The 26,929-nt window shown below is 56.0% G+C and overlaps 2 protein-coding genes across 2 annotated transcripts; one reads left to right on the forward strand and one right to left on the reverse strand.

The window, feature by feature from the left end:
* The first annotated feature begins 53 nt into the window (after window positions 1–53).
* Window positions 54–19,892, forward strand: TOP3A (DNA topoisomerase III alpha). The gene is made up of 19 exons (XM_043904038.1): window positions 54–391; window positions 6,093–6,152; window positions 7,171–7,244; window positions 8,071–8,146; window positions 8,849–8,957; window positions 9,465–9,608; window positions 9,710–9,880; window positions 10,036–10,136; window positions 10,541–10,615; window positions 11,700–11,782; window positions 12,305–12,512; window positions 13,359–13,544; window positions 13,624–13,753; window positions 14,681–14,794; window positions 14,870–15,035; window positions 15,670–15,810; window positions 16,396–16,518; window positions 17,065–17,753; window positions 18,785–19,892. Exons 1-19 carry the CDS (start codon window positions 212–214, stop codon window positions 18,961–18,963), a joined length of 3,009 nt encoding a protein of 1,002 aa, XP_043759973.1. The 5' UTR covers window positions 54–211; the 3' UTR covers window positions 18,964–19,892.
* A 2,424-nt stretch (window positions 19,893–22,316) lies between these two features.
* On the reverse strand, window positions 22,317–26,553 carry MIEF2 (mitochondrial elongation factor 2). The gene is made up of 4 exons (XM_043904043.1): window positions 26,422–26,553; window positions 24,735–24,892; window positions 24,401–24,581; window positions 22,317–24,012 (listed from the first exon to the last, which is right to left on the reverse strand). The coding sequence occupies exons 2-4, from the start codon at window positions 24,879–24,881 to the stop codon at window positions 22,958–22,960; spliced, it is 1,383 nt and encodes a 460-aa protein (XP_043759978.1). The 5' UTR covers window positions 24,882–24,892; window positions 26,422–26,553; the 3' UTR covers window positions 22,317–22,957.
* Window positions 26,554–26,929: the final 376 nt, after the last annotated feature.

The raw sequence follows: 26,929 nt of genomic DNA on the forward strand, positions 1-26,929 counted from the left end.
GAGAGCGGCGTCTCCCGAGAGCGGAGCGGGTAGGCAGGGAAGTGAGGCGGCCGCGCGGGACGGCCTGGGAGTTGTAGTTCACGGGGCTGTGCTGCTGTCGCTGGCGGAAGCGGCTGGAAGGCGGGCGGAAGCAGGCTGTGCGCGGGATCGCGGACCAGCTGGAGATTCCCCTGTTCCCGGGGCGGGCACTGCAGATGCGCTGGGCCCGGGTATGATCTTTCCGGCCGCCCGCTGCGCTCTCCGGTGGCTGCCGCGGCCCGGTGCTCGGGCCCTGACTCGCGCCGCCATGGAGGTGGCCCTGCGAGGCGTCCGGAAAATCCTTTGCGTGGCCGAGAAGAACGACGCGGCCAAGGGCATAGCCGACCTGCTCTCCGGCGGCCGCATGCGGCGGGTGAGGAGGTCCCCAGGCGGGCGGGACGGGGATGAGCGGCCGCTGCTCCCTCCGGGCGTCCCCTGCTGTCGGGCAGGGCGTCCGGGCGCCTGCTGCGACCGACGGGCGCTTAGAAACGGAGTTAGTGTCTCTAGTTTGTTTGGAGACCTTGCGAGGCGGCGGGTCCCAAGCCGGTCTGAGACGCGGAACCGCCGGCCGAACTCCCCCAGCTTGCTCTGGAACCTGCGGGGTCGTCCGTCTGGGTGCATCCGATGGGGCGACCCGCCCAAGCCCCTGTCCCGCCGGGCTAGGTGGAGATCGGGTCTGTTCTGGACCATGGGAGGCGCAGAGGAGAGAGACAGTGAAAAGGTTTGGGAAGGGGGTGACCGGAGGCCTTACAAGTTGTTCAAGACGCTCTCAGTTACAAAAGTGGGCCCCGAAATGGTTTTCTGGACATTTCTCAGTGCGCGGGTGGAAGTCCCCTGCTCTCTTTTCTTTCACATCTCAGGGTCCTCCCTCAGGCCTCTGCTTCCCGCCTATAGGTGGTGGGAACTGGAGCAGAGGTTGTACGGGTGCTGGCTGACAGTATCACCTTTTCCCAGAGCTGAGCGTCCTGGTGACCAGCCCCAGGCTATGCCCAGGGGCTCCTAGGGCTCCAGGCTCCTTGAGACTGGCCTGTCTACACAGCTAACTTCTGTATCCTTTGGCCTTCGTTTAAGTGTCTCTTTTTCCGGGAACCTTTTCTTCACGTTTCTCTTCCCCTGAGGGGTCAGGGTGCAGTGTGATAAACTGTCACTGTGTCCCTTTCTACTTGGAAGGCACCTCCTGGTTACAGTTCCATAATGTGCTGTGCAAGTTGCTCATCTCATCTGAGTCCCTGCCGCCCTTCCATGGACCCTCAGCTCCGAAGGAAAGAGCTGTGGCTGTTGGGTCCCCTGCTGTATCCCTCGTACCCAATATGTGTGTGGAGTACAGCACTTCTGGGTGCACGTTTGACCTCAGTCTTGAAGTTTCACCAGGCAGTGAGAACCACATGTAGAAAGGGCAACCCGCTGGCTTGAAACAGCTTGGCAAGTTCAAAATTGGGAAGTTGAGAGTGTGGGGTGCTGGGGGAAGGAGCCAGTGGGCATAGCAAGAGAGGATGAGAGAGCCACGTGTTTCATGGGTGAGTATCAACTGTCTTGAAGGTACAGTTCATCAGTGTTCACTACATCCCCAATGTTGTCCTCTATTTAGTTCCAGGTTTTATCACACCAAGAGGAAATGCCGTAGCCATTAAACAGTCACCCTCCTTTCCCCACTCTTTCCAGCCGCTGGGAGCCACTAATCTACCTTGTGTCCCCAAATATGTGTCTGTTCTGGATATGTCGGACGAAGAGATTCACGTGATATGTGGCCTTTTGTGTCAGGCTTTTTCTACTTAGCGTTTTTGGAAGCTTCACATTGTAGCGTGTGTTAGCACTGCATCCCTTTTTACAGCTGAATAATATCCCATTGTATAGACAGATCATATTTTGTTTATCCTTTCATCAGTTGGTGGGCATTTGGTTTGGTTCCACCTTTGGCTCTTGGGAATAGAGCTGCTGTAAACGTTCACTCACACACAAATTTTCATTTGAATATCCAGTTTTCAGTTCTTTGAGGTAAATTCCTAGCAGTGGTATTGCTAGGTCATAAGTTAATTCTATCTTCAACTGTTTGAGGAACTGCCAAACTATTTTCCACAGTGGCTGAATCATAATACAGTTTCTTCATTGATGGTCTAGTTTTTTCATATTATGTCAACACTTTTTCTTTTTTAATTATCACTATTCTGTTTGCATGCTAAGTTGCTTCAGTTGTGTTGTGTCTGAGTCTTTGCAAGTCCTTGAACCAGAGCCCTCCAGGCTCCTCTGTCCATGGGATTCTCCTGGCAAGAATACTGGAGTGGGTTGCTGTGCTCTCCTCCAGAGGTTCTTCCCAACGCAGGGTTTGAACTCCTTCTCTTAAGTTTCTTGCATTGGTAGGCGGGTTCTTTACCACTGGCACCACCTGGGAAGCCCAGTTATCACCACCCTCAGTCAGTCCAGTCACTCAGTCGTGTCCGACTCTTTGCGACCCCATGGACTGCAGCACACCAGGCCTCTCTGTCCATCACCAACTCCCAGAGTTTACTCAAACTCATTTCCATTGAATCAGCATCCTCTGTCATCCCCTTCTCCTCCCACCTTGAATCTTTCCCAGCATCACGGTCTTTACAAGTGAGTCAGTTCGTCGCATCAGGTGGCCAAAGGATTGGAGTTTCGGCTTCAGCATCAGTCCTTCGAATGAATATTCAGGACTGATTTTCTTTAGGATGGACTGGTTGGATCTCCTTGCTGTCCAAGGGGTGGTACTCAGCTTCTTTATAGGCGAACTCTCAGTCCGTACATGACTACTGGAAAAACAATAGCTTTGACTAGATGGACCTTTGTTGGCAAAGTAATGTTTCTGCTTTTTAATATGCTGTCTAGGTTGGCCATAACTTTTCTTCCAAGGAGCAAGCATCTTTTAATTTCATGGCTGCAGTCATCTTCAGTGTGATTTTGGAGCCCCAAAATATAAAGTCTGTCACTGTTTCCCCTGTTTCCCCATCTGTTCGCCATGAAGTGATGGGAACAGATGCCATGATCTTAGTTTTCTGAATGTTGAGTTTTAAGCCAACTTTTTCACTCTCCTATTTCACTTTCATCAAGAGGCTCTTTAGTTCTTCTTTGCTTTCTGCCATAAGGGTGGTGTAATCTGCATATCTGAGGTTATTGATTTTTGCTGGCAATCTTAATTCTAGCTTGTGCTTCATCCAGTCCAGCATTTCTCATGATGTACTCTGTGTATAAGTTAAATAAGCAGGGTGACAATATACAGCCTTGACGTACTCCTTTCCTGATCCAGTCTGTTGTTCCATGTCCAGTTCTAACTGTTGCTTCTTGTCCTGCATACAGATTTCTCAGTAAGCGGGTCAGGTGGTCTGATATTGCCATCTCTTGAATTTTCCACAGTTTGTTGTGATCCACACAGTCAAAGGCTTTGGCATAGTCAAAACCATTACCATACTAGTGGGTGTGAAATATATTGTGGTTTTAGTTTGTGCTTCCCAAGTGACTGATGACACTGAGCATCTTTTCATATGCTTGTTGGCCACTGTGTCGCCTTTGAAGAAATGTCTATCCATGTCTTTTGCCCAGATTTGAATTGTCTTTTTGTTATTGAGTTGTGACTTCTTACTATACTCAGGATACTAGGTCCTCCTTAGATGTATGACTTGCAGATGTTCTAATCTATTCTATGGGTTGTTTTCTCTCTTGATAGTGTTACTTGATACAGAAAAGTTTAATTTTGATGACATCCAGTTTATCTAATGTTCCTTTTGTTGGTTATACTTTTAATATCATGTCTAAGAAACCATTGCCAAACCGAAGATCGTGAAGGTTTGCCCCTGTGTTTTCTTCTAAGAGTTTTAGCTCTTATATTCAGGTCATTGATCCATTTTGGGTCAATTTTTCTGTGTGATGTAAAGTAACCTGTTTTGTGAAGTCCTTCCTCAGGCTCCTCTCCATCCATTTCCGTCTCGGTTTCCAGATGCGTTTTCACAGCTCTTGGTGCTGGGGATCTCTGTCATGGGTCACGTCCTCCAGCTCCTTGTCCCTCTCTCCCATGTGTGTCACTCTCTAAGACAGAGATGGGTCTGTTCACTTACTTAGCCCTCACACAGGGGTTGCTTCCCATGACATAATTACCCTGCCTTTCAGGGACGTAAATTCTGAAGGAGGAGCCAAGACATCCACACGCAGAGCTCAGAATCAGGGGATGGCCTTTGCAGCTTAGTAATAGAAAAGAATGGAAGTAACAAGTAACAGCAACGGGCAGGGGTAAAATCAAGCTGTAGTTATGATAGGTAATTAGATACTCCTCATGGAAAAGACTCGTATGTAGAAACATATGTACATTTGAGAGAAGTTCACTATTAACTTAAGATAAAATCTTTTTTTTCCTTAACAGTAGTGCTTAAACGGTAGTAACTACTGCAGATAGTTCAGAGAACATAGATGTATATAAGCAGAGCAGCCCCACTTTGGACAGTGACCACTGTTAGTAGCTCATAGATCTTTGAGGATTTTACATTCAGAAGAAGTCCTATAAATTCAGTGGCAGCAACATGATCACTCCCTGCTGAGTGCTTGGAACAGGGACTGCTCTGGCATCTGGGGGGAGTTTGTTTGTTTTCTCTAATTTTGACGGCATGGATGGCTCTGCCGAGAGATCACTGAAGCCACCTTTTTGGTCTGTATACTCGGTTTTCTTCTTTTTCTAGGCTCCAGAACTCTGCTGGAATTTAAGCAGCCCACTCCCAAGCACCTCACCTAGGCAGTGGAATCATGCATAATTGAGTGCTGTCCTCAGTTGGGAACTTGGGGGCAAGTTTGAAATGTCAGAAAAATGTTTTAGTTCCTCAGGACTGTCCACTGGCAGAGACTGCCTGGGAGAGCCTTGCCCTGGGGTGCACACATGTTGTTAGACAGGTCATCCCCTGAAGAGGATTAGAACACAGTTTCCAGACTGTTCCCAGGGGGGTGGGGACCATGGACACATGCCACGGCGGCTGGGCTGGGGCAAGGCTGTTGGTTGGACTCAGCCTGTGGCAGCCAGAGAGCCTGGGCCTTGGTATGTATCAGAGCAGGAGTTTGTCTGAGAAGCTTTAATGCGTTCTTAGAAAGAGGTAGAAATGCTGCTGATTCAACTATTTATTTTCTCTGGACTAAAAGGGCTTAACCAGCAGTTGCAGTTTGTAGGAAGTGGCAACCCACTCCAGTATTCTTGACTGGAGAATCCCAGGGACAGAGGAGCCTGGTGGGCTGCCGTCCATGGGGTCGCACAGAGTCAGACACGACTGAAGCGACGTGGCAGGAGCAGCAGCACTAGACCCAGTGAACTCGTGTATCAGATACGAAAATAAATTCCCACTTTAAGTTTGCCATTGTGCCTTGAAGGGGTCTGCACTCATTGTTCCACACAGAAAATTTGTGTGAGGCTGGGGGAGAATGTTCTGGACACAATCCTTCTTGGTGCTTGCAGGTTCCCAGAATCCCACTTTGCCTGTGTCATGTCTTCTGTGCTGTGTTGGTGTGAAACTCACACATGTAGTTACTTCAACACCTTTTTGAAGGATGGGATCTTCTCTGAGAGGGTCTCATTCACAGAAAAGTACAGCTAAGGAGGCAGGTGTAGGCTGGTTCCCAGGTCTGACCGGGACTCACAGCTTCACTGGATTTCAGAGCCAGAGGGACCTTATAGATGACTTTACTCAGAATAAAGTGAAGTTCAGAAAGGTGAATGACTTGCCTGTGGTCCCCAGTTTATTGGTGCAGTTGTGTGGCTGGGAAGTAGAGATGTGTGTGAAGAACAGAGAACTGGTGAGACTCGTCATAATCCTCTCTGGAGTAATTGTCACATGATCTTGCACAAGTCCAGTCTCACCTGTAGAAACATGTTCGCTGACCACAGTGGACATGACCAGGTCCCTGCTTTTCCCTGAGTGTGGAGGGGCCACTTCACAAATGTGCCTAGTGATCTCGCCTCGTATTATCTGTAGGAAGTTTTGTTGCATTTTTAATATCCTGCAGGAGTTTGCTTGATCCTTATGTGAGGACTCAGTTTGTCTTTTATGTGCTTTATATATTTTTTCTATTTTTGTTTTGCTTTCTAGAGGGAAGGACTTTCAAGATTCAACAAGATCTATGAGTTTGATTATCATCTGTGTGGCCAGGTAGGTGCTGTAGGCCTTCTATCCTGTGGCTGAAGGGTGCTTTTGGATCCATCTTGCTGTGCATTCCTTGGGGTGGTAGTGATGGCTGAAGAGAGAGCTTGTGTTTTAGAATTATTTAATCAAGAATTAGCCTGGCCATTGTCGACAATACAGTGTCTTTTAAGAAGAACTGTTTCTATGACCTAAAGATCACTGGTGACAGGTTATCATTTTATAATTCATAAGGAAGTCTATTTTTTATAAAATGTGGTCCCAATGTCAGCTGTCTATGACAAGAGACAAGCTAGTATACCATAGTTTAAATATAAAAGGCATCATGGAGCCAGAATTAGAATGGTATTAATATCACTATGGCTTTGGCCTTAAAGAGCTATATTTGTTTATTTCTTTTCAATCTGCTGGTTTGGGGAGGTTTTGTGAGTGTGTGTGTTTCTAGCTTCACAGCAGAACTGAGAGGAGGGTACAGAGATTTCCCACACACACACCCTGCCTCAACACAGCCCCGCAACAGCCCCCTCAGATGGTACCTTTGTTATAGTTGACGGGATACATGAGATCAACTTTACCCAGAGTCCCAAGTTGACATTAGGGTTCACCCCAATCTTGTGCATTCTGTGGGTTTGCGTGAATGTGTACCTGTACCCACTATTAAGACCCCATGCAGAATATTCTCACTGCCGCCAAAGCCCCTGACAACCACTTTTTTTCTCTTTGATAGAAGTTATAGAAGTTCCCTACTTTGACTTGGCAAAATCTAATTGCTAAAAGGCTGATGTAAAGTGGATTACCAACAAAGACCTACTGTGTATCATGTAGAACTCTACCCAATGTTATGTGCCAGCCTGGATGGGATGGGGGTTTGGGGGGGAAATGGATACATGTCTGTGTGTGGCTGAGTCCCTTCCCCATTCACCTGAAATTGTCACAACATTGTTAAATTGGCTGTACCCCAATACAAAATAAAAAACATTGAAGTTTAAAGAAAAACAAGGCTAACGTGAATTTTGTCCTCATTCAGAACGTCACCATGGTAATGACCTCAGTCTCAGGACACTTGCTGGCCCATGATTTCCGGATGCAGTTTCGCAAATGGTCAGTTCAATCCCTGGGGGCAGAACATTCTGATTATTACAGTGACCTGTAAAGCATCACGGGAAGTCTGAGGCATGTCAGTGTTAGGTAACTTACAGCAGTAAGATGACTTGAGTCCATTCGGCTACTGTAGCAAAACACAGGCGCTGGGTGTCTTGTGCGGGACAGAAACGCATTTCTCCCACTTACAGAGGCCAGAGGTCAGAGCACCGACTTGGTCCCGGGAGGCCCTCTTCCTGTCTGTAGCCGGCTGACGTCTCACGTGCTGGATGGTCTCGAGAGCCGGCCAGGGTCTCTTATAAAAGCTCAAGTGGCCTCCAGGAGGCCCACCTTCTGGCACCATCCCACAGTTGTTGGGATTCCAGCCTGTGAATCTAGGAAGACACAAACTGCAGATACCATGGCAGTGACCTAGGATTAACTTGTTTGCTGTGAATTTTCACCACATGCTTAGAATAAATACACACTTTCAGGTGTGTTCCCCAAAATAACCCAGACCCCTGACCTAGCAGGGATTGAACCAGGGCCATACAGTGAAAATGCCAAGTCCTAGCCACTGGACAACTAGGGAACTCCCCACCCAGACCTTTGCTTGCAGTCATTGGGTTGCATTTACCCTGTTGCAGATATGCAGGAAAGGGCTCCAGAATTTCTTCTCAGCAGCTCCTGTTAATCCCCAGGGGAAGTGCCTCTCGGAAGGTCACAGTCTCACTCGTGTCCTCTGTCTTTTTCTCGGGGCCTGTGTCTGGTGGGGACGCACCACCAGGGCACTGGGACGGCGTTCTCCCTCCTGCTCTGAGTTAGGATTTTGTGTTTTCTTTTCCAGGCAGAGCTGCAATCCTCTTGTCCTCTTTGAAGCGGAAATTGAAAAGTACTGCCCAGAGAATTTTGTAGACATCAAGGTAGGATCTTGGGAGACATGTGGCCCTGCAGTTGAACAACCACCACATAATTAAATGGAGAGATTTCTGTATTTCGATGGCATTAGAACTGAGGTTTTCCACTAAACAAGGCACCACGGTTTAAAACATTCCCATCCATTCTGTAGAAGTGAGGCCACTTCAGCTAAGTGGCTGAGGGACTGGGTGAGTGTGTTTATGAACTGTGGCCGCCTGAGGAGATCTTGGGAATAAGTGCTTTTGTTGTCAGAGCAGCTCCCGCTGCCCTCACTGGAGGGAGAACCTGCAGCCTATGAGTGGCCGTCTGGCCCTGAGCTCTGGATTCTCAGGCTTTTGGGGTCCCTGTCCTTGGTTCACTGCTGACTGGGGGCCCTTCTTGGGATGAATCTCAATTCAGGGTTGATTTTTTTTTTTTTTTTAAAACCCAGGACATGGTCAGAACTCCTAAAGCTGAAAGTGTGTGTTAGAGCCAAGTTTTAGGGCTCCTCGCATGGGTGTCATGGTATAAACCCCATCTTCTAGGAGCTCCCGGGCAGGCTGGCTGCTCTGGTGACCTAGCCTCCTCAATGCACCTGGTGGGGACAGGCCTCACCGAGCTGACGTCTCAAGGAGCCTCGCCAGCACTGGGCAGGTCCAGTGCAGAGCTGTTGGGCGGTTGCTCTGCAGGTCCTGCTCTTACCCTCTTATCCCAACTGGGCGTTTCAGAAAACTCTGGAGCGAGAGGCCCGGCAATGCCAGGCCCTGGTGATCTGGACCGACTGTGACAGAGAGGGTGAAAACATCGGGTTTGAGGTCATCCACGTGTGCAAGGCTGGTGAGTATCTGAGGCCATAGTGGATGGTGCTCAGCCTGGGTCTCCCTACCAGACTCACCAGCCGTGTGTCAGGGGCTTGGCCCCCACAGCCCAGGGCTTGTTGCCTGTTTGATCCAAGCTGTACGATGCCTGGACATTAAATAACTATTGGCGTCTGCTGAATGATTTCAGGTAAGTGAGAGGGTGACTTGAAGGCCATTGTTGGGCTTCAGAGAGTGAGGGTGCTTTTCCCTAAAGGCCCAAGACAGCAAGGGACATAGGCGTTCTCACGAGGCTTACCAGGCTGCTTCGGCGGGTGGCTGAGATGCATTCAGCCCCTGTTTCTGACAGTTCTCAGCCTGCCACCACAAGGCTTCCCTCTTAGGCAGCACGTGGCTAATTTAACTGAACCAGTGAAGCTGGATGCCTCACAGCCTCTTGGACTGGTTCACCCCCCAGGGTTCAGGGTGGTTTGGGAGCAGTGAGCCCGTGTGACCAGCCCTGCCCCGTGCCTCCTCTCTTGCACAGTGAAGCCCAGCCTGCAGGTGCTACGAGCCCGTTTCTCCGAGATCACTGCCCGCGCCGTCCGGACGGCATGTGAAAACCTGACGGAGCCCGACCAGAGAGTGAGCGATGCCGTGGATGTGAGGCAGGAGTTGGACCTGCGGATTGGTGAGGAGGGGGCTGTGGGGGTGGGGGGCCGGGGCTTGGGCGCGCATCCAGCTGTGACCTTGCCATCTGTGGTGTCTCCTTCCGCCCGTCCTCTCTGCCAGGGGCGGCCTTTACCAGGTTTCAGACGCTGCGGCTGCAGAAGATCTTCCCTGAGGTGCTGGCGGAGCAGCTTATTAGCTACGGCAGCTGCCAGTTCCCCACACTGGGGTTCGTGGTGGAGAGGTTCAAAGCCATTCAGGCTTTTGTGCCGGAAGTCTTCCACAAGATCCGAGGTGTGTGCCGGTGCCTGTGGGGCAGCCCAAGTGCTGGTCCAAGGGGTGGTTTGTGCCCCGCTGTCCTCGCCCCCTCGTCATGTGTCCGAGGTGGCTCTTGACTCCCTGTGATGGGCCTCTCTTCCTGAGTCACTGCCTTCCTGTGTCCCTGACAGTGACTCATGACCACATCGATGGTGTGGTGGAGTTCAGCTGGAAAAGGCATCGTCTCTTCAACCACACGGCATGTCTTGTCCTCTATCAGCTGTGCATGGAGGTGAGAAAGTCTCAGAAGGTGGTGATCTGGGAAGACTGTCCTGGGACTTCCCAAGCTGCCCCTCTCTGTTGCATGTCCCATGGGACTGCAGTTTTCAGCATGCATCTCAGGACATCAGCTTTCGGCACCAGTAAGACCACATCAAAACAGTTTTGACTGTGGAAGGAAAGACTTATAGAACTTTCAGGTGAAACCAGGAGTGTTAATAAATGTGTAGCTGAAATCTGTCCCAAAACAGTGCACTCTCATCAGAGGCAGATAAGGACCCGCTGGGGCAGCCAGGAACCGCAGATCCTGGAGCTGAAAGCTGGGGAACTGGGTAGAAGCAGGTCTTCTGCAGGCCCTGATAGCTGGGGAAGATGCTTGGCTGGTCACGGTGACCTCAGCTTTCCCTGTCTTCCCAGGATCCCAGGGCGACGGTGGTGGAGGTCAGGTCCAAAGCCAAGAGCAAGTGGAGGCCTCAAGCTCTGGACACTGTGGTATGTTTTGGATGGGAGTTGGTGGGGGGAGTTGTGCCAGCCCCAAGGAGCCCTGGTGTCCGTAGGGGGCACCGGCTTCTGCTGCAGAAGGTGCCCAGGGGCATCTGTCTTCCCGGTGCCACGCAGGAAGGAAAACAGACCCCAGAGCAGGACCTGCTCGAGCAGCTAATAAACATGACATAACTGCTCCATGCGGGGTGTGGGACACGAGCAGGGAGAGAAGTCACCGACGCTTCCCATCCTTAGATGGTTGCTGCTGCAGTTTTGGTGTCGTTTTCTGTTTTCCCTGTCATTCTTAACGGTGTTGTTATTGGAGTAGCTAGTTTTTCCAACCGAAGTGGAAAGCAGTTTCTTTGTTTCTGCATAATCTGTGTAAACCTCATTTTGCATACCCAGTTTATGAACCTGCCCCGAATAGGGCTTCTCAAATTTTGTGACCCCAGGAAAAGCCACCCAGCAGGACACTGTAGGGTGCCACTTCCCAGTCCCTACTCTTCAGGAGAGTTCAGGGTGTGTTCACTCTGAAGGTGGAGCCTGTGGGACGGCCAGGGTAGTGGGGGTTACAGGCTGTATGCAGTGGACCTAAGTGAATCATCCCTTGCTGGTTGACATGTTCAGAAGTGTAGCCAGCAGCATTTTCAGAGGCCTCCCCCCACCCCCACCAAGGGAAGGGGTAGCTGGTGACCCCCTGAATGCCTGCACAGATGTTTGTCACCAGGGGATGCCCCGAGGTCTGGATGGTATCCCCAAAGTGCAGGTCTCAGACTGCCGGCACTGGAAAAAGTTCTTTAGACCCTTGTTAGAAATGCAGTTCCTGGCCCCACCCCTGTCCAGCCCTCCTTGTCAGATCCCCTAGTGCCTGTGCCCAGGAGTGTGTCCACTCCTGTCCCCACTCATTCTGGCTTCTGCACTCAGAATCTGACACCCCCTGGGCTGTGGCCTGACTTCCCAACAGGCCCAGAATCCTTCCCCTGCCCACCCTTTTACACGTGTGTGATGCAGCCAGGGTGATGGCCAAGGGGTGCTGAAGAAGAGGGTGTGGATGTTGTGTTCGCTGACTCATGCTCCGTCACACGTCCAACAGGAGCTGGAGAAACTGGCATCTCGGAAGTTGAGGATAAATGCTAAAGAAACCATGAGGATTGCAGAAAGGCTGTATACCCAAGGGTAAGCCTGAGTCCTTATTTGGGAAGAGAGTTTGATGCGTCTAAATAAGGGTGAAGCATCTTAGAACTTGAGCTCATGGGGAAACCAGGCTGTTTAGATGTCACCAGCTCCCCATGGAGAGATTTTGGCCTTGACTCCTTTTCTGATGGAAAAGGCATGTCAGAGTCACTTACAACCTAAAACAAGAACCCACAGAGTACACTCAGAGCCCACTGTTGACCTCTCACAGGCAGGGCGTGGGGACCCTGGCAGGGGCAGGCGTCACCTTTGGCACTTGTGTGCCTGTGGCAGGGCGGGGCTAGGGTGGGTGGCCTGGAACCAACTCTGGCCCCTGGGAGTGACCCACAGGAGTGCCTGCTGCTCCTCCCCCTGGGGTCTCGTCTCGGGACTTCCCCAGCGTTGGGGACCACAGTGTCCTGGATCAGACGGGCTGCTACTGGGGTTACCAGTGTTCCTAGGTCAGTTCAGTCGTTTCTTGACCACTTCAGCCATTTTTCACTCTGTGTGTTTGGCCTTGTTTAGGTACATCAGCTATCCTCGAACTGAAACGAACATTTTCCCCAAAGATTTAGACCTGGCGGCGCTGGTGGAACTGCAGACCCCGGATCCACGCTGGGGGGCCTTTGCTCGAAACATTCTAGAGCGCGGTGGCCCCACCCCACGCAATGGAAATAAGTCTGACCAAGCACACCCTCCCATCCACCCCACCAAATACACTGACAGCCTGCAGGTGGGTATTCCTGGCTGCGCTGCTGAGGACCCACAAGGAAGTCAGGGCTCAGGCCTGGGATGAATCTGCTCTGTGGGCTCTGACTTCAGGAACAACGTGACTAAAAATTTCTCTTCCATTGCGGGGAAGAGATGTCACATCAACACTCGCCTCCCACAGTCTGCGCTTGGCTTCCCCGACGGATCCCACAGGGGCTGTGCCGTGCCCAGGCCCCGCCCCGCGCTGTCCCCTCCCTCCACTGCTCTCCTGACCCTCCCGCAGACTGAGCGGCCCCTTCGCCGAGCCCTCACACAGCCCGCACCTTCTCCCGAGACCGGGCTTTTCATGCAGCATGACGTCTAACCATTGTGTGCTTGTGCTATATTTGCTGGGTCTGGCTTTGAAGGATTGTATTCGATATTGTTTGCACAGTGGCTGTGTGTGTGGATGTCACGTCTCCCTTGTAGACATTCTTAGAGGAGGATTTGGGATCTGAGTGTGAACGTCTTACAGGCTCCTGCCAGGGGGCCTCACAGTGTCCCTAGTTACTGAAAGGGGAGAGGTTGCCGTGAACCCTGTGTTTGTGGTAGGTCTGAGGCTGCTTGAGTGTCTTCACTCTGCATGTCCTGCATACATGGGCCCTCTTGGAAACTTGCTTTCACCTTTTTTCCTGCTCAGACTGGCTTTACGTCAGAGGAGTTGCTTTCCAGTCTTGAGGGAAGGGGACTCCACTTGTGAAGTTTATGGGCCTGAACCCACAAGCATCAGGGATTTGCCTGCCCTGCACATGGGTGCGGAGCTCTGGGCTGGGAGGCAGCACTGGCCGGACAGCATCTGGAGGCGCTCAGGCTCCTCTTCTGCCCGCAGGGAGATGAGCAGCGGCTGTACGAGCTCATCGTCCGCCACTTCCTGGCCTGCTGCTCGCAGGACGCCCAGGGCCAGGAGACCACCGTGGAGATTGACATTGCACAGGAGCGCTTTGTGGCCCAAGGCCTCATGATCCTGGCCCGGAACTATCTGGATGTGTACCCGTATGATCGCTGGAGCGACAAGGTGACACTTTGGGTTGGGGGGCCGTCCTGTTTCTGCCCAGGGGCCAGGTGGGCTAACTGCTGTGTCTCTGCCCCTGTAGACCCTCCCCGTCTACGAGCAAGGCACCTGCTTTCAGCCCAGCACTGTGGAGATGGTGGATGGGGAGACCAGTCCCCCGCAGCTGCTCACTGAGGCCGACCTCATTGCCCTCATGGAGAAGCACGGCATCGGTCAGTAGCTGGTCGTCATGGTAACTGGTACTTCTTGGCTGAAGGGAGGCTCAGGAGCAGTGAAGAACTCGCCTCAGGGCACAGACTGTGTGAACTGTGAACCCCTGGGTCTAGGTGACACCGCAGTTGGCACCCTTGGCCGTGGCCCTGTGCATCCGCATGTAGACACAGGTGCTACCCATCATTCAGGCTCCCCTGGGCCACGCTGACCAGTGTTCTTGGCCCTCACAGGGATTTGTTGTTTTTGTTTTATATTTAGCAAGGTACCAACATTTGAAACTGTCGAGACCCATGTAAAAATGGGTACCTTCCTCTTTAGGAGCATCAGGGGTTGGCAGCCGAGAGTGGCGGTTGTTTTCTGGCGCTCACGCTTGGCTTTGTTCACCTGCTCAGCACATGCAGGGTCCCTGTGTGATCTGAGTCTGCCTCTCGGGTTCTCCATGGATGACCACGTGCTTAGCTTCTGTTAAAGCATTTCCCATAGTTGTTAAAGAATCAGAATTTTTTTTTTTTTTTTTTTTAAAGAATCTGGGCCAGAATACTTTTTCCCATTAGTCTTGTGGCCCTGGCTTTACAGGTAAGTCCCTTGTGATTTACCTGCTGCCCCTCAGTTTTCACCAGAGCTCTAAGGGCAGCCAAGTCCAGGGTGACCAGCGCCACAAGGGGTTGGGGGATGGGGAGTGGGTGGAGCAGGGCAGGGCCCCAGCCCTCACTGCAGAGGGAGGTGGGGGGAGGAGCTTACAGAAGGATTTACAGCGGGACGTGACCACTGGAGTGAGTGGGTGTGAGGGAGAGGTGCGGTTGCTGACGAGGCCTCTGCACGACTGGCTGAGTGGTGTGTCCCCTGGAGTAGGAAGTCTAGGCAGAGGAAGGGGCCTGTGGGGCTGGGGGCTAAGGATGAGCCTGAGTGATGGGAGTGGCCTGCAGGTACGGACGCCACGCATGCCGAGCACATCGAGACCATCAAGGCCCGGATGTACGTTGGGCTCACGCCAGACAAGCGCTTTCTCCCTGGACACCTGGGCATGGGGCTCGTGGAAGGTGAGGAGCTGGGGGCTTTGGGGGTGGTGGTCATGAAGCCCCACAGTGGCCACACGACGCCACTGTTGTCCACAGGCTATGACTCCATGGGTTATGAGATGTCCAAGCCTGATCTGCGGGCCGAGCTGGAGGCTGACCTGAAGCTCATCTGCGAGGGGAAGAAGGACAAGCTGGTGGTCCTGCATCAGCAGGTGCAGAAGTACAAGCAGGTGTTCATCGAAGCCGTGGCCAAAGCCAGGAAGTGAGTGCCTGGCTAAGCAGGCACTGCTGGGCGGCCTGCTAGGCCCTGGGGATGGCTGCTTCGTGCACTGTGGCCTTGCTGGGCACCTCACCCCTGCCTGCAGTCTCTCCTCTCTCCTCCCCTGTTTGTTTGGCTCCTCACCCCAGAGCCTTGTCAGCCTAGCCACCGTAACCAGGAGGGTCTGGTCCAGTCATTCTGGGCTTTAGAAACACCGTTTCCATCCCATCCTGAGTTAGCAGGCGGCAGTGTGTGCCTGTGGGTTCACCATGTGTCGGCATGTGCCCCGTTGTTTTCTTGGGCCTTTGGGGGTGACCATAGCCGGTAGCATGTCTATGTATTCTGTTGGAAATAACACATTTTTTTACCCCGTGCAAATTTTGAAAAGAAATGCACGAGCCATTTAGACTTGATTCCAGACCAACTCGAGTGTGTGTGTGGCCTAAGGTCTGCTTGCTGTGGGGCAGGTGGTGAGGCAGGGGCACCTGCCTGCAGCTGGATCACTCCCGGGAGTGGCCACCTTGGGAGCAGGCCGCGTGGCCCACACGGCCCCGTTTGTGGGAGAATGCTGTGTGAGTCACACGTGCAGGGTGGGCTCCTGACTTGAGAACGCTGTGAATGCTCTCCATTTCCTCAGGTTGGACGAGGCCTTGTCCCAGTACTTCGGGGCGGCTGCAGAGGTGGCCCCACAGGAAGCCCTCCCGGCTGTGCCCGAGCCCATCAGGAAGTGTCCGCAGTGCGGCCAGGACATGGTTCTCAAGACCAGGAAGAGCGGCGGGTCGGTGTCTGGCTGTGCCCCACCCCCACCCACACCCCTGAGACCCAGCACTGCTGTGCAGGCCCGTCCTCTGGTTCTGTGTCCTGTTTAAAAGCAGGCCTGCTTCACCAGTTCCCGGACTGGGTGTTGGTGCTGAAGTGGTGGCCTCAGGGGTGTGAGGCCTCGTGGGAATTGAGGGCTGGTGGGGGCAGGGCTTGTCCCCCGGGGATGGACAATGTTCCATGTGTGGGCGGTGGCGCAGGCCTCCTGATCAGTGACGCACTGAGCCCGTCTGCTCCTCACAGAGCTGCAGGAGGGTGAGGCCTGTGTTTCCTGAGGCGCGTCCAGCTGGGGGCTCAGAGGGCAGCTGGGCCCCACTTCAGTCTGGGCGCTGGTGGCGGCTTGGTGGTTTCTCATCAGGAGACAGCATCACCAGTGATTGAGGGGGTTTCAGGGACACAAGTGCAGGCTGGGGCTCTCGTCACTTGGTGTCACGGACCGTGTCTCCAGAAGCTCGAGTATCACCTGTGATCAGACAGAAGCGTCTCCACCGATGCCACCGTCCCAGGGTCGGGGACGCCCATCTGACCCAGCCTTGCTCCCCAGGTTTTACCTCAGTTGCACGGGCTTCCCCGAGTGTCGGTCGGCCGTCTGGTTCCCGGACAGCGTGCTAGAGGCCAGCAGGGATGAGAGCGTGTGTCCAGTGTGCCAGCCACACCCTGTTTACAGGTGAGCTGGACGCCCAGGACAGTCCTTGGACCTTTGGTCACATATCAGAAATCACAAGGATCTCAGAGAACTTATGTTTATGAGGATTTACCGCATTCTCAAAGTGAAAGCAGGTTTTTAAATGCTTGTTAGTTTGTAACAATTGCATCCTAACAGTAGGTCTTTAGGATAAGTTTATTTTCAAAGCAAAAAAATGAGAACAGGTTGTGTTGCAGTGTTGCCAGTGTAACATCTGGCTTAACAGTAGAGCAGAGCCCGCCTTGCTACTGGGCGCCATTACCAAGCCACACACCAAGGGGCCCTGGACCTTGCTGCACTGGGGCCCGAGGACAGGCACTTTTCAGAGGCACCTGGGTGTGGGCGGTTACCTGGGTCCTAGAGCTCACCCCGCCCAGCCCCCTCCTCCCTCTTGTGACGACTGGAGGGCCAGGTAGCTGTGGGTTGTGTGGCTTCCCTGGGGTGGGGGTGGCGGGAGAGCCCCCTGTGGACCCAGGAGAAGACTCTTCACCCAAGGGTTGAGTGTCTTGTCATCTTCTGTCCTCACAGGTTGAAGTTCAAGTTTAAACGAGGCAGCTTGCCCCCAACCATGCCCCTAGAATTTGTCGGCTGCATCGGCGGGTGTGACGAGACCCTGAGGGAGATCCTGGCCCTCAGGTTCTCACGGGGCGCCCCCAGAGTCGGCCAGCCCGCCAGCCAGACCTCCGGCCACCTGCAGGCTAGCCAGTCCCTGAATAGAATGGACAGTGGCCAGCAGGGCCAGCCCCGGCCCCCCGTCACCAAGCCCTCGAAGGCTTTGACCAGGACTCTGCCTCCACCCGCTGTTGAGAGTGAGGGCAACTCGGTGACCTGCAACTGTGGCCAGGAGGCCTTGCTGCTCACCGTCCGGAAGGAGGGGCCCAACCAGGGCCGCCAGTTCTACAAGTGCGGCGGTGGCGGCTGCAGCTTCTTTCTGTGGGCTGACAGCGGCCACCCAGGAGCCGGGCCTCCCTCCTCAGCATCCAGACCCCCGGGCGGCCCCCTGGGACGCCCTCCGGGCTCAGGGACTCTTCCGGGCGGGTCCGGCAGGCCCGGCAATGGTGGCAGCGGTGGCGCATCCTGCCTGTGTGGCCAGCCGGCCGTCACACGCACCGTGCAGAAGGATGGGCCCAACCAGGGGCGCCAGTTCCACACGTGCGCCCAGCCCCGTGAGCAGCAGTGCGGCTTCTTCCAGTGGGTGGATGAGAACGTGGCCCCAGGTGAGGCAGCGGGGCTGCCCTCCCTGCCCGTCACTTCACACCTGCAAGGTCACGGGCACTCTGCTCTGCCCCTGGCACTGCGCAATACTCCATGTACAGCTGCTCTTGTCTCCGTTGGGTGGTGGTTGTGATCATGCCTCCCAGACGGGGACCGTAAGGCCCACACTGGCCACGTGGCCTGTTTGGATCCCCACAGCCTGGCCTAACGTGGGAGCCCCTCTCACCTTTGTGAAGCTGGCAGGGTCTGTGTTGGGGCCTCGTGTAGTAAGACAGGAGCACTGGCCCTGATGTTTGGAACCTGCCCTGGGTGACGCGGTTTGGGTGGCCCCCTGCAGATGGATGTGGGGAGAACTCCTGCCCGGATGTGGGGTCAAGGTAGATGAGGTACCTGAAGGTACCTGGCCATCTTGGGACACAGCAGATACCTGATCATGTATCTGAGAGACCGAATGGCCTTGTGGGCCTGGCTATATGTCCTTAAGCCATTTGGTGTGGTTTCTCAGCCTGTTTCCTCAGTAAGATGGGGCACCTCCTCCCTTTTTCTTGTTCCTGTTAATCTGCAGCTGTGATCCTGACACACACGTGACAGGTCTGCACACACAGGAAGAGCCCAGAGCCTGGGTGCAGGCCAGGGGTCAGAGACACCACTGCCCCAAGGGACCCACGTCTGCCTTGTAGGAGGCAGTCTGTCTGTGGGAGGCATCAGGGCTGGACCACCTCCTGCATGGCGGGAGTCAGGGTTTCCTGTTGGGAGGAGGTGGTGTCTTTGGTCCTGGGTGATGGGGCGGTTCATGCTGTGAGGCTCCTGAGGGACGGCGAGTGTCCAGAGCTCGGGCTTCTCACACGGCAGGTGGGAGCGAGTGTTGGTCACAGCCGGCTTCTTTGTCACATCCACACGCGATCAGGCAGCTTGCCTAATAGGTCCCCGTCTCTGCATATGAGGTGACATGGGCTCCTGACCCAGGCCATCGTGGCAAGGCTCTTGGAGGGCATTCCCGTCTGCACTCAGCAACCTCCCATTCTCCCCACAGGGACCTTCGGAGGCACCCTCTGGCCAGGAAGTAGAGGAGGAACCCAGGGACTGGAGGCCAGAAGCAAGAGGGCTCGGGCCGGCTCTTCAGACATGGGGTCTGCAGCCAAGAAACCCCGGAAGTGCAGCCTTTGCCACCAGCCTGGACATACCCGTCCCTTCTGTCCTCAGAACAGATGAGGCAGCATTAGGCTGAGGGGACCACCTGCCCTTCTTCCCTGCCCTCATGTCTTAGGAAGCAAGTTGTTTCTCAGGTGCCACCAGCAGCTCTCGGGGTTTGGCCTGTGTGTTGAGTCCGGGTCCAGATCTTTCTCTCTGCTGGACAGTGGCCCTGTGTGCGGGACCCAGGAATAGCCATGTCCATGGCTGAGAAGTCACAGAGGCTGCCTTCTGCGATTCACAGGGCCTGTGCTGTCAGCGCCTTAGTGGAGATTGGCCCTATCTGCAAGGGGCTTCCATCCACAGATGGTCTGAAAAAGGATGGGATGCCAGGGAGAGGCTCCTGTTTGGAGGTTGTGTCTGCGGAAGGTTTTTGCCTCTTTATTAAGCTGTAGCCAGGACGCCCCACAGCTCAGGTGCCTCAGTAAAGAATACAGCTCCCTGCCCCTGGCAGGTGATGGTGTAGCGCCTGGGGAAGTTTGGCAGGACACTGGGCAGTGCTGACCTGCCTGGCCTCCCCCAGCCCCACCGTTGTCCTTTGGGGCAAAGAAGAACTGGTGCAGATACTGCTGTGCTGGCCTCCCAAGAGGAGCCGAGTGGGAATCAGTGGACTTCGCTCTGCAATTCAGATGACGAGCAGGAGTAGGCTGGGTGTGACTGAGTTGCATGGCTGGTGAAGAAGCGAACTGTTCTGGGACTCCTGGCCCCAAACCCTTCCCTCAGACCAGCCTTTGCACCTGGACTGGACAGCAGGCTGCCCAGAATTGCTCCTGGAGCATCTGGTCAGTGGGTGTTGGTCTTAGCCCAGTGGCCCAGTCCACTTGGTCCCTTTGGTTTTTACCTGTGCTGAGCATCTCACATAAACAGCCGCACAGCCGTGGCCCGCCTCTGCTCTCTGAGTGCCTTGTCTCCTGGGGTGGCTCTCATGGTCACTCATCAGCGCTTTGTGTTTTTTTCTGACTGAGCTAGTCCGCCGTGTTCACTTGTCATCAGTTGATGGGCACGGGGGTGTTTCCACCCCCTGGCTGTTGGGAGCAGTATAGCTGTAAGCTTCGGTGTGCAAGTTACTTGAACAACTGTATTTTTATGGATCCACACCTAGGAGTGGGTTTGCTCGGTCATTTAATTCTATGCACTAAACTCTCCACAGCAGCTGCATCTTACCTTCTCACCAGAGAGTTCCCCTTTCTCCACGTCCTTGCCAACGTGTCCTTGCCCGTATTGCTGTCCTCGTGGGCCTGAGGTGGTATCTCATGGCTTTGACTTGCATATTCCCAGTGACCACTGAAGTTGGGCATGCTTTCACTGCTCACATGCCTTTCATGTTTCTTTGGAGAAATGAAAGGTCTTTTCAAGACCTTTGCCCATTTTTCAGTGGGATTGTTTGTGCTCTTGCTGTTGAATTGAAGGATGCTACCTTCAACACATCTGTGGGTTGCAGTCTCTCCACAGGGAGCCCCCATGCCCACCAGGATCAGAATTGCCAGGTGGGACTAGGGGTCCTGCCGACAACCACTTGCTGGGCTCCCTGGGCTGGGCCTTCACAGGGCCTGGTGGGAGTTCTGGGGACAGGGTTGCTGTCAGCCCAGGTGGTGAGACCATTGCACATAGATGGGTGGACACTGTGAGGGAGCTTTCCACACAGGCTTCCCAGGATGCTAGGCGGAGGCCCCGCTGCCCTGGTGGTGCATCGACCACCTTTCCCCCCGGACCTCCGTTTTGGGTTCCTGAGCTGCGTCTGTGTTCAGCTCACAGGTGGGAGGGGCTTGCTCCGCAGGGCAGGGGCGTACTGCCCTGTCTCCACCAATATTCACGCTGGTCAGGGGTGCAGGGTCGGCCTGGAAATTTCCCTGAGGTCATACAGGGGGGCGAGCCTGAGGCCCACAAGCTGAACTGCTGGCTCAGGAAGTGGTTGGCTTTGCTGAGAACACTCAGAGCAGCATCCAGGCCCCATGCTGGCCTTGGGAACACTGCGCTGTCGACACCACCTTTGGTCTCTGTCCTCAGTGAACGGAGTGTCACCAAACGGTCATGTTACTGGGGTTTCAACTTTTTAATTTTTTTTAATTTGTAGAGTATTTAAAAGACTATCCTCATTGTAAAAGAATACGCTTAAAAATGCAAATGCATCAGATGCACGTGACTTGAAACAAGCTGAAGGCTGCTCATCCTGGAGGGGACCGGGCTGGGGGCAGCATTGGTCCTGGATTAGAGCCGAGGGCTTCCCTCTCCCATCCCACTCCAGCCCTGCCCATCAGGGCCCTTGGACCTTAACTACAACCCCGTCAGGAGGCTTGGTGAGATCCCCAGGGACCTGAGTGTGGGTGTGCCCAGCAGGCCCCCAGTCTGCAGCCTCAGCGAGAGAGCTCCCAGGCAGACTTTAATTGGGCCTTTTTCTGTTTAATAATAGCACGGCCTGAAACCACTGGCTGGGTCAGCTCTGGATGTGATGCACTGTCCTGAGGGGTCCTGCTCATGAGTGAATCCTTTAAAGGACTTGTCTCGTCTGGACAGACTTTCCAGAAGACCCCAACTTTGGCAGATGCTGGACTGTCTGTCTTGGTCACTGGTTCAGGGGCACCTTGCTCTGTGCCAGCACTGGGTTAACACCCCACCCCTACCTGTGAAGTAGGTATTCTGGAACCCTCATCTTGCAGAGAGGAGGCCAAGGCTGCCCCACCTCCAGCCTGTCCCCTTGCTACCATCACAGCTGCTCACCACCGAGGGCACTCAGGCCAGACAGCTCCCGAACCAGGTGACCTAACAGCCCTTGGGGAAGCCAGTCTCCGGCCCTCTGCCCCTCTGCAGAGCCAGAGCCCATGGGAACACCCAGGAGGCAAGCCCCTCCTGATCCGCAGAGGCCACTGGCCCTGCAACCAGTGCTCAAGAGCACCTCCTCCAGCCTTGTCCCCACATCCCAGCTGGGAGGGGGTTGCCTCAGGACACATGGGACAGGAAGGAGGGGCCTGATACAGCTGTGAGGGCCTCACCCCAAGCCCATGTGGCCCCAAGCCCTCCCCGGCTTGTCTGCCACATGGGGTTACATGGGAGCCACAGCTCCCACGGGGACACCTAGATACGCCTGCATCCCTGTCTGTACAAAGCAGGGAGCCTGTCCTCCACTTGAGGGTCCATGACTCTGCATGTGGACCACTGCTGGCCAGAGGGCCCCCTGGCAGCCCTGCCCGTCCAGATTACAGGGCTCCAGGGGTCACGCTTTTTGGAAGAAAGGAAACCCTGACCAGTTGGTGCCCGTTACTAAAGCTAGATGCCACTCCAGGTCAGTCTCCTGCTTCCAGGGTGAGCCCAAGCCCCTCTGGCCAAGCTCACAGAGCCTCAAATGGCTGCATGTAAGAGCCCAACACGCGTCTCACTGACATTTGAGTTTTTTTTATTCTCATCCACAGTCCTTGCGGCATAGCTTTACTTCGGCAGGAAGGATACCAGAGACAGGAGAGATGCCTGGGAGGGGAGGCAGACAACACCCCCCGCCCCAGCCCCCACCAGCTCCAGGGAGAGCACAGGGTCAGCTAGGACAGCTGGTGTTGGCACAGTGGGGGCTGGGCTGGCAGCAGCCAGGGGTACCCTAGACTCTGAGCCAGGTGAGCAGCACAGAGAGCCTTGGCTCCCCCAGTGAGGACAGAGCCCTCCCAGGGCCTCCGTGGCTAGAGGGGAAGGGCCTTCCCCCAGGTTAGCCCCCACTAGTCCAGGCTAGAGAGCAAACCAGGCACACAGCACGGAAAACACAGGCCTGAGGGTCAGCCAAAAGCTATGTTCTGAGGGTCCCAGGTGACTCCAGCCCCAGGGGGACCAAACACTGTCCACCACCAAGCACCAGCAGCCTGGAGATGCCCGCACCCAAGGGAAGCATGACTCACCCTCAGGACAGAAAAAGACAGTGGCCTCATCCCTGCCTGGGACTCACGGCAGCTCCTGCAGGCCAAGAGGGCCGCCCACACCCCCTCGTTCCAGCTAAAAGCAGCGGTGTCGGGTGTTGCCCAGCTGCGTCCACCCTCTAGAGCAGTCCCTCGGGGGCCTGTAGGCCACGGTACAGCGCAAAGCCCAGGTCGTCGATCTCTTCCTCCCGCAGGCCATCCAGGAGGTTCACGCCACGGTTGAAGTGGCTGGGCAGGCTGGCCCGCTCCACACTGCCGAGCAGCAGCTCCAGGGCCTGCAGGAAGTGCTCCCCCAGGGCCTCCTCGGCCCAGTCAGCCTCCTGCTCACCCAGGTGCAGAACCACCTGAGCCAGGCGGTCCCGGCCCAGCCGCCACAGAGCTGGGTGACCTCGGCAGACAGTGCAGAGCAGCAGCAGCAGCCGACGGCGGGTCCCAGCGTCCTGCTCATCGAGGGCCCGCAGCCGGGCAGCCTCAGCTGGGTACCAGTCCTGCAGCCAGAGGTTCCCGGCCAGCCCCTCCAGGGGCCAGGCCAGCAAGAGGTCTCCATCCTGGGCTCCGGCCACAGTCAGCAGCACAGCCACGGTGAGCTCCAGGCACTCGTGCTGCACCTCCAGCAGCAGCTCATCCGAGGCCACACGTGGCCGAATCAAACACCCGAGGAGGCTGCCGATGGCTGGCCAGTTGACGGAGGCGGTCAGGGCCTTGCGGAGCAGCTCCAGCAGGACCCGGGAGGAGAGGTAGCCACCCACCAGAAAGCGGTCCCAGGGGCTGCTCCCACGGGGACGGAACTCCAGCTGAGTCCTACGCACAGCCCAGCAGCGAGGGTCTTGGGCTACAGTGTCCAAGCCAGCCACCAGGCTCCACAGGCCTGGCTCCAGTGCCAGGGGCACCAGGAGCCGCACAGGGTCGGCAGCCCCCGCCTGCAGCCCCTCATAGAGCGGCCCGCCGGGCACGAGCGCCCCAAAGGGCAGGTCTGGGAACTTGTTCCGCAGGTAGGCCTGCAGTTCCAGGGCAATGTCACCTGCCAACTGCTTGGCCAGAGACATGTGAGCCCCTGGCATGGTCACGTGGTCCCGCTCAAAAGCCAGCAGCTTCTCCTGGAACGTCAGACACAGCGGCGGTGCCGGCGAGCTGAGCTGAGGTGATGTCTGGGGCCCTGTGTCAGCGGGCCCTTCTGAAGAGGGAAGGGACCGGAGGCTGGTCTGAGGGGTTGTAATGGGACCACCTGAGATGGTACTGAGCTCAGTGATGAATTCTCACTATCTGAGACCCCTCCCAACACCCTGAGGCTGAAACCCCAGGTCTCGGTTCCCCAGGTGAGGGCCCCCACCATCACAATGCTGCCACCTCGCTCTGGGGCCAGCCCCCATGGTCTCACGTCCTGGGGGCTGGAGCCTCAGCATCACGTAGGAGGGAGAAGGCATCCAACACACAAGGAGCCCACAGGGAGCAGGGACCCGAGCAGGTCACACGGTCACCAGGGCAGGGCCTGGGCTACATCTCCCGAATGTGACCACCGAAACAGGACCCACCCAGGTCAGAGAGGAAGGGGCACCGCTCACCTGGGGCAGAGAGTGAGGGGGCCGGAGGCGGCACCGGCTGGCTGAGGGCAGCGGGCGGGGGCCGGGACTGGAGGCGTGGCGTGGCCTTGAGCAGGCTCAGGTCCTGCCAGCTGTCCTCCAGGCATGGGGCATCCCCCTTGGCGTCGTCCTCGTCCCGGGGGCTGGTGGCCCTGTCGATGAGCTGCAGGCAGAGGGACACAGGTGAGGGCATCTGAGGCCTGGGCGGCCATGGCAGAGCCAACCAGGTGAGGGGCAGAGGCAGGTGCGGTCTCAGGCAGTCCCACCTCCCCAGCCCTGCTGTGAAGTCCATGTCAGCGGGCCAGCCCAGCCTTACCCGCTTCACGGCCAGGGTGGCAATGCCCAGCACCGCAGCCCCACCCACTCCCAGCACCAGGCGGGCATTGGCCAGGAGGAAGTCTACAGCGCCGCCCAGCACCTCGCCGTCACGCCGCTTGCTCCGATTCTGGGAGAATTCCGCCATGGTCAGTCTGCCTGTAAGGGAGCCAGGGTGCAGGGGCCACTCAGTGAGGGGCCGGCCTGGCATCCAGGCAGGTGCCCTATGGTCAGAGTTGGGGTCACAAGGGGGCTTCCAGAGAATTTCTGATGAGAAAGGGGCTGCCTGCAGGTTTTCTTGGGAGGAGACTGGGAGCTGGCCCAGAGACTTCCCTCCACCAAAACCTGCAAACAACCCATCTGTATGACAAGGGGCTCACAGAGAAAGACCCTAAGGCCCATGGCAGGTCAGAGAAGGGAGACAATCTCCCCGATCCCACCTTCCAGGCCCCCTGATGTTGCCAAAGATCATGAGGTCGGTCTTATCAGCACCATCCCCATTTACAAAGAAACAGGTTGCTGACCACAAAGTGAGTGGTGGGGACTCGGACCCCCCCATGACCAGGTCCCAGGAGCAGCCTTATCCTGGTTCCTAACCAGGCCCTGTAGGAGAAAACTAAGGCCCAGAGAAGACCATGGCTTGGGGACCCAGGCAACCTGCACTGGACAGCCTCTCAGGCCTTTGAGGGAACCTCAGTGAAATTCAGGTGGCCACAGTTACCCCCAAATCTCAGCAGGGCAGCCACCAGAGGCAGGGCCACAAAATCAGAGAACAGGACAGGTGAGATGGCCCAGGACACCCCGGGGGTCAAGGGCTGGCTGTCAACAAGTATGTGTCAGACAAGGCTGAAGGCCCCGCTGTGGGGACAGGGTGTAAGGGGCCTCTAAAGACCACAATAAGGCCGGTCCAGTGCCCTGGACAAGGGCCTCTGAGGCTAGGGACAACAGTGGGTGGGGAGGGGTCTCAGCTGCTGAGAGCCCAGGCCACAGCAGGTGAGCTGAGGGCCTGAGTGTGCCAAATACTCTTAGCTCGTCTGTAAGATGGAGCAGGTGCCATGAGAAACCGTTAGACATGCGGAACCCAGAAGTACCAGTGGCTGGGACCTCAGGCATCTCTCCAGTCCTGGCAGGCTGAGCCCCAGCCCTCAGGTCCTGAGCACTGACGGGGTGTGTGACCAAGGGACAAGCCCAGGGGACCAGTCAGATGGCCAGGCAGAACTGTTACCCTGAGGATGCCTGAACAGATGACCCTGAGCTCAGAGCCAACTCAGCCCCAAGGACTTCTGCTCGCCCTGCTCCCAGCGGGTGCCGGAGCCCGGTTGCCAGGTGGGGCCTGCAGCCCCGCACCCGCCCCCCTTTCCCAAGCTAAAAATAGGAAAGACGACGGAGAGGGTTGACCCAGCGTGGCCCTGCGGCGGCTTCCTTCATCAGGACTGACAACCGCCTCCAAACTGTAAAGTGCTCAAAGCCCCCGCCTGTCTGACCCAGGGCGCGCAGACCCTAACCAGGGAAGGGAGAGGGAAAGACCAGGCCTCCCCTAGCCTCCTCCAAGTCCCGGCCGCGAGGACACCGAGGCTGGGGGAACGCCGGGATGGGCCCAAGAAGCGACCAGAGATCGGCCCGATCCGACTCACTCCCGGCCGTATCCGCGCGGCCGGTGGAGGCCACGCCCCGCGCCCCGGCCGTACCTGCGTCGCGGCTTCGGCGCCCCGGCCCGGGGACGCAGGGGGCCGCTCGGGCCGCGTCCCGGGGCCGCCTGGGAATAGAACGTGCAGGACCCGGGAGTCGAACGCCGAAGCCTGGGGCGGGCGCGGGTCCCCCGCTCGCAGACGGACAGGCCCCGAATCCAATCAGAGTGCTCAAGGCCCGTGCCCACGTGCTGTTCTGTGGCGGCCTCGGCCAATGGCGGCCGAGCGCCCTTCGGGGCGGGGCTCCTCGGCGAGCACCGCCTTAAAGGCGCAGGGCTGTGCTCGCGGACTCCGCCGGTGGGAACGCGAGCTCCTTCCCAGCTAAGGAAGCATCAGGTGGAGCTCCTGGTCACTGTAGTCTGCGGCCGCCTCTCCCGTGAAGGGGATACTGGTCCTGTCACCTACTGGGACCGTCATGTGCCGGCCCAGGGACGCCTCCCTCGAGGGGCAAGCGGGCACGTAACCGCGCACCCGGGCTCTCCTCCGAGCCCGGAAGGCTAGGAGTGTG

Source organism: Cervus elaphus, chromosome 5, assembly GCF_910594005.1.
Source record: "Cervus elaphus chromosome 5, mCerEla1.1, whole genome shotgun sequence".
NCBI lineage: Eukaryota > Metazoa > Chordata > Mammalia > Artiodactyla > Cervidae > Cervus > Cervus elaphus.